At 45.7% G+C, this 15000-nt stretch overlaps 1 protein-coding gene across 1 annotated transcript in view; it reads left to right on the top strand.

Moving 5' to 3' along the window:
• Positions 1-15000, top strand: part of vta1 (vesicle (multivesicular body) trafficking 1) — a 54272-nt gene that overhangs the window by 14796 nt on the left and 24476 nt on the right. Inside the window, exon 2 of the mRNA XM_080526572.1 lies at positions 2939-3033. Within this exon, the coding sequence (XP_080382698.1) occupies positions 2939-3033 (95 nt within the window). The remainder of the gene's footprint in view (positions 1-2938; positions 3034-15000) is intronic.

Below are 15000 nucleotides of genomic sequence, written 5' to 3'. Positions count from 1 at the left end.
ATGACCCAGTCCTACCTCTCTCTCTCTCTGTATGACCCAGTCCTCTCTCTCTCTCTAACTGACCCAGTTCTCCCTCTTCTCTCTTTCTCTCTCTCTCTCTCTCTCTCTCTGTGTATGACCCAGTCCTCTCTTTCTCTCTAACTGACCCAGTTCTCCCTCTTCTCTCTTTCTCTCTCTCTCTCTCTCTGTGTATGACCCAGTCCCCTCTCTCTCTCTGTGTATGACCCAGTCCTACCTCTCTCTCTCTGTGTATGACCCAGTCCTCTCTCTCTCTCTCTGTGTATGACCCAGTCCTACCTCTCTCTCTCTGTGTATGACCCAGTCCTCTCTCTCTCTCTGTGTATGACCCAGTCCTCTCTCTCTCTCTGTGTATGACCCAGTCCTCTCTCTCTCTCTCTCTCTGTGTATGACCCAGTCCTCTCTCTCTCTCTCTGTGTATGACCCAGTCCTCTCTCTCTCTCTGTGTATGACCCAGTCCTACCTCTCTCTCTCTCTCTCTCTCTCTGTGTATGACCCAGTCCTCTCTCTCTCTGTGTATGACCCAGTCCTACCTCTCTCTCTCTCTCTCTCTCTGTGTATGACCCAGTCCTCTCTCTCTCTCTGTGTATGACCCAGTCCTACATCTCTCTCTCTCTCTGTGTATGACCCAGTCCTCTCTCTCTCTCGGTGTATGACCCAGTCCTACATCTCTCTCTCTCTCTCTGTGTATGACCCAGTCCTCTCTTGGCGCTTTTCCACTACAGGGGCCCTGTTCTTTGGCACTTTTCCATTTGTCGGCTCGGGTCAGCTCGGCACGGCACGGTTTTATAGTTCTTGTTCGGGATGGGTAGCGAAAGGTACCAAATGTACTTTTTTGCCAGGCTGCGTGTGACGTGTGACGCTGCACACCGTTGATTGGTCAATGGAAATCGTCATCCCATGTTCATAGATTTCTTCGCTAACCGCCATCTTTAAATACCACAACAGATTTCGCTCTCGGAAAATGTCACTTACTGTTTCTGTAATTACTTATTAATAAAGATTAGAAAAATTATGCTAACCATCGTATTATCTTAGTTTAATGTCATTTCAATGCATCATAGAACTTTTATTTACAACAAGCATAACAAAAAAAATCGCTATTATGGCGCTGTCCTGTGCCTATGCTGTTCCTCAGTCCAGCGGCAGTCAAATGCCGGTAGATTCGCGTCTTGCTCCCTTTAACACATGTCGGCGTTTCCCTCGTTGCGAGATCTAAACTATTAGAACTGAAAGCGGCAGGTAACAGGTAGGGCTGCAACGATTAGTCGACATAATCGACGACGTCGATCATAAAAACTCGTCGACGTGGAATTCTAGTGTCGACTAATCGTATACAAAAACAACAAAAAAACGGGATTTTTTTTTTTTTTTTTTAAACGGGAGCCATGCAAGAATCAGCTGGGTACGTTTTAGCTAACGTTGTTAGCCAACTGGCTAACGTGATATTGTTAGGGTCGTAATGTTTATGTTAGCTTTACTGTTACATGTTGGAAAACAACGTCTCATGGACAGGGCTGTACATGCTATGAGCGTTTGTGCTATTAATTTATTTGCCCTGTGGCACGCGTGTGACAGACAGAGGTGCTTGTATGTAACGTTACGTAGCAGGGGTTTTCCATGTTGAAGCCAGGAGAACGCGAGATGAAATGAAGTGAGGGGTGGTCGCTATTAAAATACCAGGTAGTCATGGTGGATGATCATGAATGATGCTTGATAAGTGAATGCTATTTCAATTATGTTGAGTCCACCAGCGAGCTGTCTGTAAGATAAACAGCGCCAGCGTAGCCTACTAACGTGAGCTGTCTGTAGTCTAGCCAGCAATGCTAGCTAGCCAATCAACTAGCTCTGTGAGCAGCTGTAGCTTGGCGTAACGTTAGGTTAGATAGCTAGTTAAGCCGGATTTATGCTTCTGCGTCGCCATTTACGCGCAGCGAAAAGCCACACGACTAATCGAAAAAATAATCGACAGATTAGTCGACTACCAAAATAATCGTTAGTTGCAGCCCTAGTAACAGGCACGTAACATCCAGTGGAAAGGGGGAAGGCTAAAACACTTTGAATGGAATAGATAGGACTTTCCGTTCAATGGAGGAAGCATGATACTCGCGAGTACATCTCGCTTTTCCCCCCGTTGATGTATTAAACAATCTAAGCAATCTAATCAGAGCAGTTGTTATTATGTCATATTATTGATGGATGTGCCATTTTTGATGGAGAGCAGTGAGCGGATGACTGGATGTGAGCATGTATTTGACTAATGCCGATAGATTCGCTTCTTGCTACGAAACCGGAGCTGGCAGCGCAGACAGGATTTTACAGCGTTCCTTCAAACTATCGTAATTCATGAACTATATGCCCAATCTAAAAAAATCAAACAGTTTCTGAAATCAGAGAAGTTGCACTTTTTGAACAGTTGAACTTTTTTAGGCTTATTACGGTAGTAAAAAAAAAAAGCACAGTGCTCAACATGTCAGGAGAAATAAAAATAGAATCGTGTCGCATTTCATGTCGGCATTTCCCTGGTTGCGAGATCTAAACTAGTCTACTAGAACTGAAAGCGGCAAGTAACAGGCACTTAACGTTACATGTTGTAAGGCTGATCTGTGCACGATAGTGCTGCATTTTGACATAATTCTTATCGCATTTCCCCCCGCTGATCTGTATAGCGAGGGGAATCTTATGACACATAACTCCTCCTACAGTCCTGGGTCGTTCCTGTATAGTGGAAAACGTCTCGTACCCAGAACTGTTCAAAAGCGTGCCGAGGCGAGCTGTGCTGAGCCGTGCCGTGCCGGTCAATGGAAAAGCGCCATCTCTCTCTCTCTGTGACCCAGTCCTACCTCTCTCTCTCTCTCTCTCTCTCTCTCTCTCTCTCTCTCTGTGTGTGACCCGGTCCTCTCCCCTCTGTGTGTTCCAGGTCGTCTCTATGCGATGCAGGCAGGGATGAGGCTGGACAGCAAAACCCCAGAATGCCGGAAGTTTCTGGTGAAGCTAATGGATCAGCTGGAAACGGTGAGAGACCGCCAAAAACACTGTTTAACGGCCACCCCCACTCCACCGCTTAACACCCCCCCCCCACCCCACCGTTTAACACCCCCACCCCACCGTTTAACACCCCCCCCCCCCCATCCCACCATTTAACACCCACCCCCCCCCACCCTTCTGTGTTCTCTACCCCTGCGCTCCGCCTCCCTGCTTTGACATTGTGTTGCTGCTGACTGTTGAAAGATGTTTATCGCAGTTATAACTCACCCACGTCAGGTCTGAGGTGAGGTATCGCCCCCTCTGCCCCCCCCCCCCCCCCCGGTGAATAAAGCTGTGCTTATCACGCCACGGTTCTCAGAGGCAACCCCCCCCCCCCTCTCCCAGTCGCCCTGGTAACGGATATGTTCAGACTCATTTTGGCTACAGAGGCACTTAAAAAGTCTTGACATTTGACTGTTTTCAATGCTGGCCCGGCCCGCCCCCACCTCCCCCCCTCCCCTCCCCTCCCTGCCCTGGACCGCCCCCCCCCCCCCCCCCCCCCCCCCACCCCCACCTCCCTTCAACCCCCTCCCCTCCATGGCCCGGCCCTCCAGCAGGTTGGGTTTCCTTTTCACAAGTGGATTATGGCAGTGCCGCTGCTCTGTAAAAGGCCATTAGCGTCCTCAGACCCCCCACCCCCCCCCCCACCTCCCTCCATCCCCTCAACCTGACTGAGCCCCGGGGAACATGATTAGAACTTCCACACCTCCACACTTTCAATTACTGGACTGAAGTAACTCCTCTTTGATCAGACTGAACATAGACGAGAGTCATTTCAGGCTTGACGGGCCTGACGTTTCGGGGCTGAATTAGGCGGTTTGATTCAGGACTGCTTCTGACGGAAGCTATTCAGAGGTTGAAAGTAAAGTGTTATAATAACTGGCATTTGGACGCTTTAAAAAAACGGGAGCTCGCCAGTGCGTCAGACCCTCAACCACTCTCTCAGTCTGACAGCCCTTCATCTGACCTGCAATTTCAGAGCATTTCAGGTGTTTTGGCATGGTGGCAGACATCTGCAGGCATTAGACAGTGATTAGGCAGTTGTTTGAGATGGGTGCTCTGCTCTCACATTTATGCACAGGTTGAGTCTCTGGTAAAGACAGCACTCTGGGCTGTAATCACTGGCTAGTGAATATAATTCAGTACTCTCCATTGAGAAGATCTGGGAAAGAGAGAGAGAGAAACGGGATTGGCGCTCAGAGTTAGAACCGACAATCGTATCGTTCTGGACTTGACGCCGCCGCCGTTACACTCGTCGAAACTCTCGTCACGTCTGTGTGAGAGTACACGATCGTCCGTTAGCAGGAAGCTAACCAGATATGTCTGTTCTGGCAGAGCAGGAAGCTAACCAGATATGTCTGTTCTGGTTACACAGGGATGTTAGCAGGAAGCGAACCCGATATGCCTGTTCTGGTTACACAGGGATGTTAGCAGGAAGCTAACTACCTATGTCTGTTCTGGCAGAGCAGGAAGCTAATATGTCTGTTCTGGTTACACAGGGATGTTAGCAGGGAGCTAACCAGATATGCCTGTTCTGGTTACACAGGGATGTTAGCAGGAACCTAACTACGTCTGTTCTGGTTACACAGGGATGTTAGCAGGAAGCTAACCAGATATGTCTGTTCTAAACGATGCTTTCCTCTGAGGATCTGCCTCTGCGTGACCCTGACGTGTTAGCGTATTCCCCTCAGAGTTCAAAAGAGTGTTTTTACGGCCTTCCTGCGAAGGGGCGTAGAGACAGGAAGCTACTTCTGAACGCGGCTCCCCGCCAGCAAGCTGGCCAGCAGGGCTTTATTACACGTACAGGAACCCTTTAAGGAGGCCAGGGGATCCTCAGGGCCCTAGGGCCAGGTTTTTACTGCCGCTGTAGTCAGGTTCATTAAACAGTCCCAGCAAACAGGGTGTCCAAGCCAGGCCAGACGCAGAGAGAGACCAGTTCTGGCGTTGGACCGATCAGGACTGGGCCCCACATCCGGTTTAAAGGTCTTTAAAAGGAGGGAGGGAAGGAGGGAGGGGAGGAGGGAGGGAAGGAGGGAGGTAAGGAGGGAGGAGGGGGTGACTGCTACTTTAGGTCAGGTCAACAAGAGAATTCCCTGGTGTCATCTTTATGATGTTACATAACATAACGGTTAGGGATGCACGATATTATCGGCACCGATATTTATCGGCCCGATATTGAGGAATTAATGTTTATCGGTATCGGTATTTATTATAGAATTTAGCCGATATTTAACCGATAATATGAAGCCGGAAATATTTCTGCTTCCGGTTTCCGCGCTCAGGCACGCAGTTTGTATAGACGAGACGCGAGCGAAACACGCCTTCCCCGGTGTGGACATTCTTCACAATTTCTAAGGCAGATATTGCGTTTGCAATTTGCAATACATGTTCAACAAAAGTTTGGAGAGGAGGGCAAAGGTCTACGAGTTACAACACAACGAATCTCATAAGTCACCTTAAGATTCACCATTGCAAGCACGCTGTATGGAAGGAATATCAAGCACTAGGTAGCCTAGCCGCGGTGGTAGCCTAGCCTTCAGAAGGTAGCCTAGCCGCGGTGGTAGCCTAGCCTTCAGAAGGTAGCCTAGCCGCGGTGGTAGCCTAGTCTTCAGAAGGTAGCCTAGCCGCGGTGGTAGCTCCACCAACTCCATTATTTTTTCATTGATTGCTTGAGCCTTTGAGCTGTCTGCTGTCTTCCTGCAGTTTTCAAATGCGTGTTCAATGTGTTGCACCGCGGCTAGGCTACTGCTTCTGAAGGCTAGGCTACCACCGCGGCTAGGCTACTGCTTCTGAAGACTAGGCTAGCAAAGGTTCTATGAGGTAGGAATTGTATTCAGTTTGTATATTAGGGAACACCAATGGAAAACGTGTCTATTATTTAGGTGAGAATGTGAATGTAGGCTATACAAGACAAGTTGTTTACAAGGAAAACATGCACTTTTTGTTTTTCCATGTCAGTGCAATTTATTTTGAATTCTTATGCAAAACGTTTGATGGGCTTTATCACAACCTACCTCATCCTCATGCACTAAAAGTAGCATAGCCCAGCCCTTTTCAGTTGCTTTATTAAGCATACTAGTGTAGCCTACTATGTGCCTTGTATCATTCTGTTTATCTGCAGACTAAGCAGCCATTTGGCACTAGTTTCTGTAAAAGTTCTATAAAACTTTTGGTTCTTTAAAAGTCTTTATTTTTGTATTGACTGATGCACAAGGTGCACTTTATTTTTGACACTTTTTTGATCTTATTACTCTTAGGTGAGCCTTTTTTGTTTTCATAAAAGGAGGCCAGATCTTGGCTAAAAAAAGCATTGTGCACTGTATAACAGATTCTGTTTGTTAGAGGAAATAATAAATGATTATTTGAAGACTCAGAAGTGTTCTCTTTGTTGTGTTAACAATAGTGATGTAAGTTAGATTTGGTGAGATCACTATGGAATATTAAATCATCAATCTTTGCTCACTACATAGCCTTTCTTACCTTCGGGTGTGCATGAACTACAGGTTATCAACTGTGAAATGATATCTGAATGGTCTTTATTGTCATTGATATAGTACAGGTACCAAACAACGAAATTTGGGAGGGGGAGCTCCCCTGGTGCTAGGAAAGAAAAAATAAAATAATAATATCGGTATCGGTATCGGTATCGGCCACGAGAAGCGGGTAAATATCGGTATCGGTATCGGTTGGGAAAAATGCATATCGTGCATCCCTAATAACGGTTACATAACATAACATGGGTAGATATGTCACCTGTAGTTATGTTATGTCACCTCTAGGTAGTTGTGTCACCTGTAGGTAGTTATGACACCCTGTAGGTAGTTATGTCAGCCTGTAGGTAGTTATGTAGGTAGTTATGTCACCTGTAGGTAGTTATGTAGGTAGTTATGTCACCTGTAGGTAGTTATGTCACCTGTAAGTAGTTATGTAGGTAGTTATGTCACCTGTAGGTAGTTATGTCACCTGTAGGTAGTTATGTAGGTAGTTATGTCACCTGTAGGTAGTTATGTCACCTGTAAGTAGTTATGTAGGTAGTTATGTCACCTGTAGGTAGTTATGTCACCTGTAAGTAGTTATGTAGGTAGTTATGTCACCTGTAGGTAGTTATGTCACCTCTAGGTAGTTATGTAGGTAGTTATGTCACCTGTAGGTAGTTATGTCACCTGTAGTTATGTCACCTCTAGGTAGTTATGTAGGTAGTTATGTCACCTGTAGGTAGTTATGTCACCTGTAGTTATGTCACCTCTAGGTAGTTATGTAGGTAGTTATGTCACCTGTAGGTAGTTATGTAGGTAGTTATGTCACCTGTAGGTAGTTATATAGGTAGTTATGTCACCTGTAGGTAGTTTTGTCACCTGTAGGTAGTTATGTAGGTAGTTATGTCACCTGTAGGTAGTTATGTCACCTGTAAATAGTTATGTCACCTCTAGGTAGTTATGTAGGTAGTTATGTCACCTGTAGGTAGTTATGTCAGCCTGTAGGTAGTTATGTCAGCCTGTAGGTAGTTATGTCAGCCTGTAGGTAGTTATGTAGGCAGTTATGTCACCTGTAGGTAGTTATGTCACCCTGTGACAGTCTAATCCCTACTAAAGCCACACACATTTTTATGGAAACAAACATCTAATCATTGTGTTGCATGGAATGACTAATTAAGATGACACTCCATCTCTGCACAGAATACAGCTGTCAGTATGGCTGGCTGGGAGCCACACACACACACACACATACACACACCCCACCCAGACACACACACACCCCCCCACCCTGGCACACACACCCCCACCCACTCACACACACACCCACCCACTCACACACACACTCACACACACACACACACACACACACACACACACACACACACACACACACACACACACACTCACACACCCACCCACCCACCTACACACACACCCCCACCCACACACACACACACCCACTCACATACACACACACACACACACACACACACCCACCCACACCCCCCCCCCCCCCACACACACATACACACACCCACCCACTCACATACACACACACACACACACACACACACACTCCCACACACCCACTCACACACACACACACCCACACACTAGGGCTGCACGATTTGGGGAAAAAAATCGAATTGCGATTATTTGGACAGATATTGCGATTGCGATTTAATTTGCGATTATAATTTTTTTAAATAGCAAAAAAAAAAAAAAAGGAAGTTTTTGTAAAGTGTGGCCATATCTCCGACTAGGAAGGTCGTATCAACGTGCAGTTTGTTTGTACGTCTTCAGGGGACTTAGAGGCTCCCTCCTCTAGCACCCCCACAGCCCGAGCTACGAGTGAAAGAACTAAACTTACATTGGGTTGCTTTAAAGTTGGGTTGCTTTAAAATCAAGCTTCAGATTAAAACATGTGATGGAGCATTACTAACCTGACTCAGGTGGTTTGTTTCACACAACCATCTAGGAAAGCTTAATTGGAAGCTGTTTGGAAAAGGGCAGGTACTTTCAAAAAATACTTGGCAGGTGATTGGATGAATCTGTCTATCATGGGCTAATTTCAGAGAGCAATACCACATGATACCATCAAACTGTTAACTGCTCTTATGCCATCAAACTGTTCTAATGCAAGGATGAGAACTTAAAAGATATGAATTGGAACAACATATTTATGTATGGTTTTTTTAAACAGCTGCCATTTTGTTTCTCTCAAGTGTCAAATTTTTTTTTACAATTCCAATATGAAAATAAAATAGGACCTTTCTACAAACAAGGTTATTTAATTATGGCTCAGGAGCAGCATCTAAATATTGCACATACTGCAATCAAGTTAAATAAAGTGATAATAAAAATGTCCAGTAAAAAAGAATAGGTTCTTTCTGTAAACATTGAAATAGATAAAGCTCTTCAACTCGTCGTAATGTAGGCCTATGTAAGTGCACGGCTCGACCGCAGATCGGTTGTTGTTGCATAGTACTCCACATGTTTCAGCTCCGTACGTGCGGGATGGAATCACATTATCTTTTATCCAGCGTTTGGATTAGTTTTTTAAACTCTTCGTTGCTCACAGTGTTAATAGACACCATGTCTTTAGCGAGGTAATGCGTGATGGAATTGGTTATTTCACGGTGCCTTCGTGTAGAGATGCTCCGATCAGGGTTTTTGGTGCCGATCACCGATCACCGATCACTGGAATCAGTGATCTGCCGATCCGATATCACCGATCACCGATCACAGCGTCGAAAATGGCAATTGAAGCATTCTATTTATTGTGTAGCATTATTTATGTTTTTAATTATTCTTAACACCATTGACATTGTATATTAAGTATTTAAATGAAATTAGGAGATGAGAAAGTATCATGAATTGACGACCATCTGTTTTATTGAATTCACAACCACCTGTAGCTTACTTCAGGAAAAACAAATAAAATGTGAAAATAAAAATCATAATAAATAAAATGTACACTGTCACATCAAATGTGCAACATTCCACTCGAATGAGAGGAACTAGGGGCTCTTAGAGAACTTGCTTATACTGTAGCTTTCCTGAGGAACAATAAACATACCCAAACTAAACTGCAACATAAACAGGCTATAGCCAAATATAAAATACTGTTTCAAGTCAGTCAGTTTCAAGTCATATTTAGGAGGAGATAAGACAGCAAGTCAGCAATAATCAATAAAACAAAAAAAACAAACATTGCACCTAAGGAGATTTCAGACTCAAACCTTACTTCTGATTAAGCAGCATCACTGGCAGATTAGCCTTGAGAAATACAAGCATCTCAGCGTTTTTGGCACTCAGCCTGTTCCTCTTATCATCTAAAATATGTCCTGCTGCTGAAAAGTCGCTCGCTATCTACACTTGTGCAAGGTGCACAGAGGAAGACCTAAAACTCACGCGCTAATAGTTGTTGCTATGGGCCAAGTGACTTCCTGCTCGCGGGGTCACATGACGTCGCTGCACACTACCTACACTACGCTCGTGAAGTCGCGCTGGAACTCTGACCAGCACTCGTGGAACGCCTCTCGTCCAATCAAAGCACTCGGTCCCTTTATGACGTCGAGCCCAGTGTGCGCTTCGGCGCTCTGAGCGAATCGACGAACGCAGCAAATGCCGTATGATATTCGTGGTATTGAAAGACCTTGCGTGCGTTCCTCCGCGAGGTATTTCTTTTGAGCAGACGTTACAAACGGCATATTTGTTGTCTCTTTCCGACACTGTGTAATATTTCCAGACTGGCGACGCCATTTTGTAAACTGATCGGTCGTGTTTGATCGGCCGTTTTGAGAACTCCGATCAAAACCGATCAAGGCCATATCGGCCGATACCGATCGGCGCCGATCAGATCGGAGCATCACTACCTCCGTGAGCCCTTTTCATACGGGGTAACAGCCGCAAACGACTCTAAAACTCTAGTTTGCTTAACGTTAGACTGGGCTACGGGACTTTCACTTAACTCTCCGTCATAGAGCTGCCCGTGGTACTTTTTCAAGTGCTGATACAGGTTTGTGGCGTTGCGTCTGGATGTAGCGACTGTTCCACGACAGGTCGTGCCCAAAACCTGCTTTTGTTGCACATCTGTCGTCCTAAACCCGAAATACTTACAACAGAAGTGCTGTTTTTCTTCGGGACTAAATCGTTGCTTCTGGCTCTGCTGAAGTCATTTATCCACCATGAATGTTGCTAGCTACCGAAACGTGGGCGTTTCACGTGCGATGTTGTTGTTGTGCGTGTGCGTTCATTGACATTGACGTTCATTGACATTGACGTTCATTGACATTGACGTTCATTGACGTTGAATCCGACGCGCTGTATGACGTATCCCATACGGGTAGTGGTGGTCTAGTGCAGTGGTTCCCAACCGGGGGTACGCGGACCCCTAGGGGTACGTGAGGGGATTGCAGGGGGTACGTGGAAAGATTTGGAATTATAATTTATTTCCCTTTCCAAAAAAATAATTAAATATAGTCGTTTCATAAACCTGTTGTTAAAATGGTACGCTGCAACTTAAGTTCCTCCCCGACAGGTGATGACTGTAACACACGTGGTAGTCACGTCACATTTAAATCACGTTCATTTACGTTCATTTACGCGCGCACGTCAGCTAGGCCTGTCAGTATACCGCAAAGATGGACAGATGGCTAAAACGACCAGCTTCAGAGGCAGATCAGACGGTCAGATCAGAGGCAGATCAGACGGTCAGATCAGAGAAAAAAAGAAAAAAAGGACCCCGCTATTATTTGGAAACATATGTTTTGTGGGGATTTACATGTACATCGGCTGATCCACCACAGCCACAGTGCTTTTTCTGCGGCGAAGTCCTGGCTAATAATTCAATGAAGCCAGCCCATTTACAGCGACACCAGAGCACCAAACACCTAGCAACTGTTGGTAAAACTGACGACTTTTTCAAGCGAAAACTGTCAGAGTTCAAGTCAAGTCAGGCTACACTGAAAAAAGCGGCAAGTGTGTCAAGCAAAGCACTGGAGGCGTCCTATGCTGTTTCATTACTAGTGGCTAAGTCAAAAACCCCACATTCAATCGCCGAAGATCTGATTTTGCCTGCCGCTGTGATTTTGGCTCAAACTATGCTGGACAAGAAAGCAGCTGACGCGCTCAAGTTGGTACCATTATCTAACAATACCGTCTCCCGTCGGATTGATGATATGTCCATAAATATTGTCGGACAAGTGGTGGATAAAATGAAGCAAGCAGGTCAGTTCGCTTTGCAATTAGATGAAATGACCGACGTTAGTGGGGAGGCTCAGCTGCTGGCTTTTGTGCGTTATAAAGAAGAGTCGGACATAAATGAGCATATCTTGTTTTGCAAGACGCTGCCAGGAAAGACAACTGGCGAGGAAATATTTCTGATTATTGACAGCTTCTTCAAAGACAACGATCTGGAGTGGAAATCCTGCAGTCACATCTGTACCGATGGAGCGGCAGCAATGACGGGTAAGGTGCGTGGGCTGCTTGGGCGTGTGATGAAGGTGAACCCCGAAATTAAGTGGATGCACTGTATTATTCACCGGGAGGCACTCGCCAGCAAAAGGATGAGCCCCGAGTTAAGTGCAGTTATGGATGACGCAGTTAAGGTGATTAACTTCATTCAGTCCCGGCCAATGAACCACAGACTGTTTCAAACTCTTTGTCATGACAGCGGGTCAGAGCATGAGCAGCTACTGCTTCACACAGACGTTCGCTGGCTGTCTCGTGGCAAAACGCTGCTGCGGCTCTATGAATTGCGCATCGAGGTGTTTGCTTTCCTGACAGAAAACGACCACCCTCTTGCAGCCCTGTTTGAGGATGCAGTGTGGGTTGCGCAGCTGGCATATCTTGCTGATGTCTTCACTAAGCTGAATGAGCTCAACCTTTCACTTCAGGGCAAGTACTCACACATCCTTAACATGTATGACAAAGTGAATGGATTCATAAAGAAGGTTAAATTATGGGAGAGGAAATGTAAGGATGGAGATGTGAGCTGTTTCCCACTGCTTGATGGCCATCTCGCCACCACTGATGCTGACAGAGGTCCTGTGGTGAAAATAGTTAAAGCACATCTGTCCAAACTTGACACTGACTTCAACCAGTACTTTCATGACATTGAAACAAAGTCAGAAAAACTGGACTGGGTGAGGAACCCATTCAGAGTGAATGACAGGAGCAGCAGCAGCCTTCCTGCAAGCCTGCAGGAAAATCTGATGGACATGTCCTCTGATCGTGGGTTGAAGATGGCACATGCTGACAAGTCATTGACAGAGTTTTGGTGTGATGTTGAAAAGGAATATCCAGTGCTGGGAAAGTGTGCATTGAATGAACTTTTGCCTTTTGGATCTACATATATGTGTGAAGTGACCTTCTCAGCTTTGACCCACATCAAAACCAAGCCAAGGAACAGACTGAGTGTGGAGAGCAGCCTGGTGACTGCTGTTGCCACACTGCCTCCAGAACTGTCAAAGATTATAAAAGAGAAGCAACCTCAAGTGTCTCATTAAAGCTCAACTGATGAAAAAAAGAATTGCAACTGCTACTGGGTGAGTCTATTTTTCACAATGGTGTAAATATCTATGTATTAAAGGGGAGTGGTTCAAATGATTTCATTAATAATCAGTAGAGTTAGATAAGAAGTTTAAGTGTGTGTGTGTGTGTGTGTGTGTGTGTGTGTGTGTGTGTGTGTGTGTGTGTGATAAGTTTTATCCTGTCTCATCTTGTCTGTTTCCTCTCCCCATCAGTCAAGACTCTGGGATGAGAAAATGATGACATCACTGCACCTCAGACAGAAGCCAAAGAGGAGCAGGAGAAAGGGAAAAGAAACAGATATCAAATCAAATTCATTATTATTTATTATTTATTTTTCTATTTTCAGTGAGTGTGTGGGCATGTGGTAACAATTAACCATTGAGGTGGCCAGGTGGCACATGTATTGGCCAATTAGCTCATGTAGTCTAATTTTGAATGGCAATGTTTTGAAATGGCAAACATGTGACTTTATGTCAGATTGTTGTGTGCAGAAAACCGTGTTCAGTGCATTTAAAAAGTGCCATTTTGAATAGCAAAATGTGTGTAAAGCAGAAAATGTGTTTAGAGTTTTGGAGACATGAGAAGAGGTTTTGCTCTCTGTGTGTCAGTAATAAATGTTATATTTGCAAGTTAGAGTTTAATTGATTTTTTTGGGAAATAATCAACACGCATGAGTGAGGGGGTACTTCTGGCATGGCAAAACAGCTCAAGGGGTACACAAGACAAAAAAGGTTGGGAACCACTGGTCTAGTGGATAGTGAGTTGGACTTGTGATCCTGGGTTGTGAGTTCAAATCCCGCCTGAAACCACACCACTACTAGTGTGCCCTTGAGTAAGGCACTTAGCCCTCAGTTACTCCAGGGGGAATGTCCCTGTAATTCGTAATTGTATATCGCTTTGGATTAAAAGCGTCTGCTAAATGGCAAAAAATAAAAAATAAAACAAAAATAATCGCAGGCAAATCGCAGGCTTTGCGATTAGCTAATCGCATCATTTCAAATCGCGATTTCGATTTAAAATCGATTAATCGTGCAGCCCTACCACACACACACACCCCCCCCACACACACACACCCACCCACTCACATACACACACACACACACTCCCACACACCCACTCACACACACACACACCCACTCACATACACCCACACACACACACACACACCCCCCACCCCCCACCCATACACACACACACACACACACACATCAGTCTGAGTGTTGTCTGCGCCAGGGGAGTGTGTGTTATGCGTTGTTGGCGTTCAGCCTCCATAGTTTAACAAGCTCCCAGAATGCCGCGGGGCGGGCGGCACCACGAGTCCAACACACCGCCGGGCCTCAGAGGCAGGAGCGCTGGGCGGTACCACAACATACCAGAGACCCAGGCCCGCTCAGGCCCAGGCCCAGATCCATAACCCCCCCCTCCTACACCCTCATACCCCTCCTCCACTCATACCCCTCCTCCACTCTCATACCCCAGGTTCCTGCCTATCTCTCTTCTCTGTCTTCTCTCTTTCTCTCTCTCTCCCTCTCTCTCTCTCCCTCTCTCCCTCTCTCTCTCCCTCTCTCTCTCTCTCTCTCTCTCTCTCTCTCTCTCCCTCTCTCTCTCCCCCCCCTAGTTGGGGGCCTTAGGGCTATATGAGGCTATGTTCATGCAAATTTGTGCAAAAGAACCAAATTTTGGCCCAGATGTAGCTCAGTGCTCTAATGATTTAGCCAGGGCGCCCGAGCCAACGACCACCAGGGTCGCCAAATCAATATGGCCGACCTCCGAAAAAAGGTTTTGGCTATAACTTTTGAACCAAATGAACTAGAAATGCAAGCCTGGTGTCTATTTGATGTTTTATGACTATTAGAAACACATTGGAATGCTTATATTTATGAATGGGTGTGTCTGGACCCCTAATTTGCATATTTCCAAGATGGCAACTACCCGAAAGTGA

Source organism: Nansenia antarctica, assembly GCF_963989245.1.
Source record: "Nansenia antarctica genome assembly, chromosome: 3".
NCBI lineage: Eukaryota > Metazoa > Chordata > Actinopteri > Argentiniformes > Microstomatidae > Nansenia > Nansenia antarctica.
The sequence above is the reverse complement of the archived record's forward strand: the minus strand, read 5'-3'. Positions and strand labels throughout refer to the sequence as shown.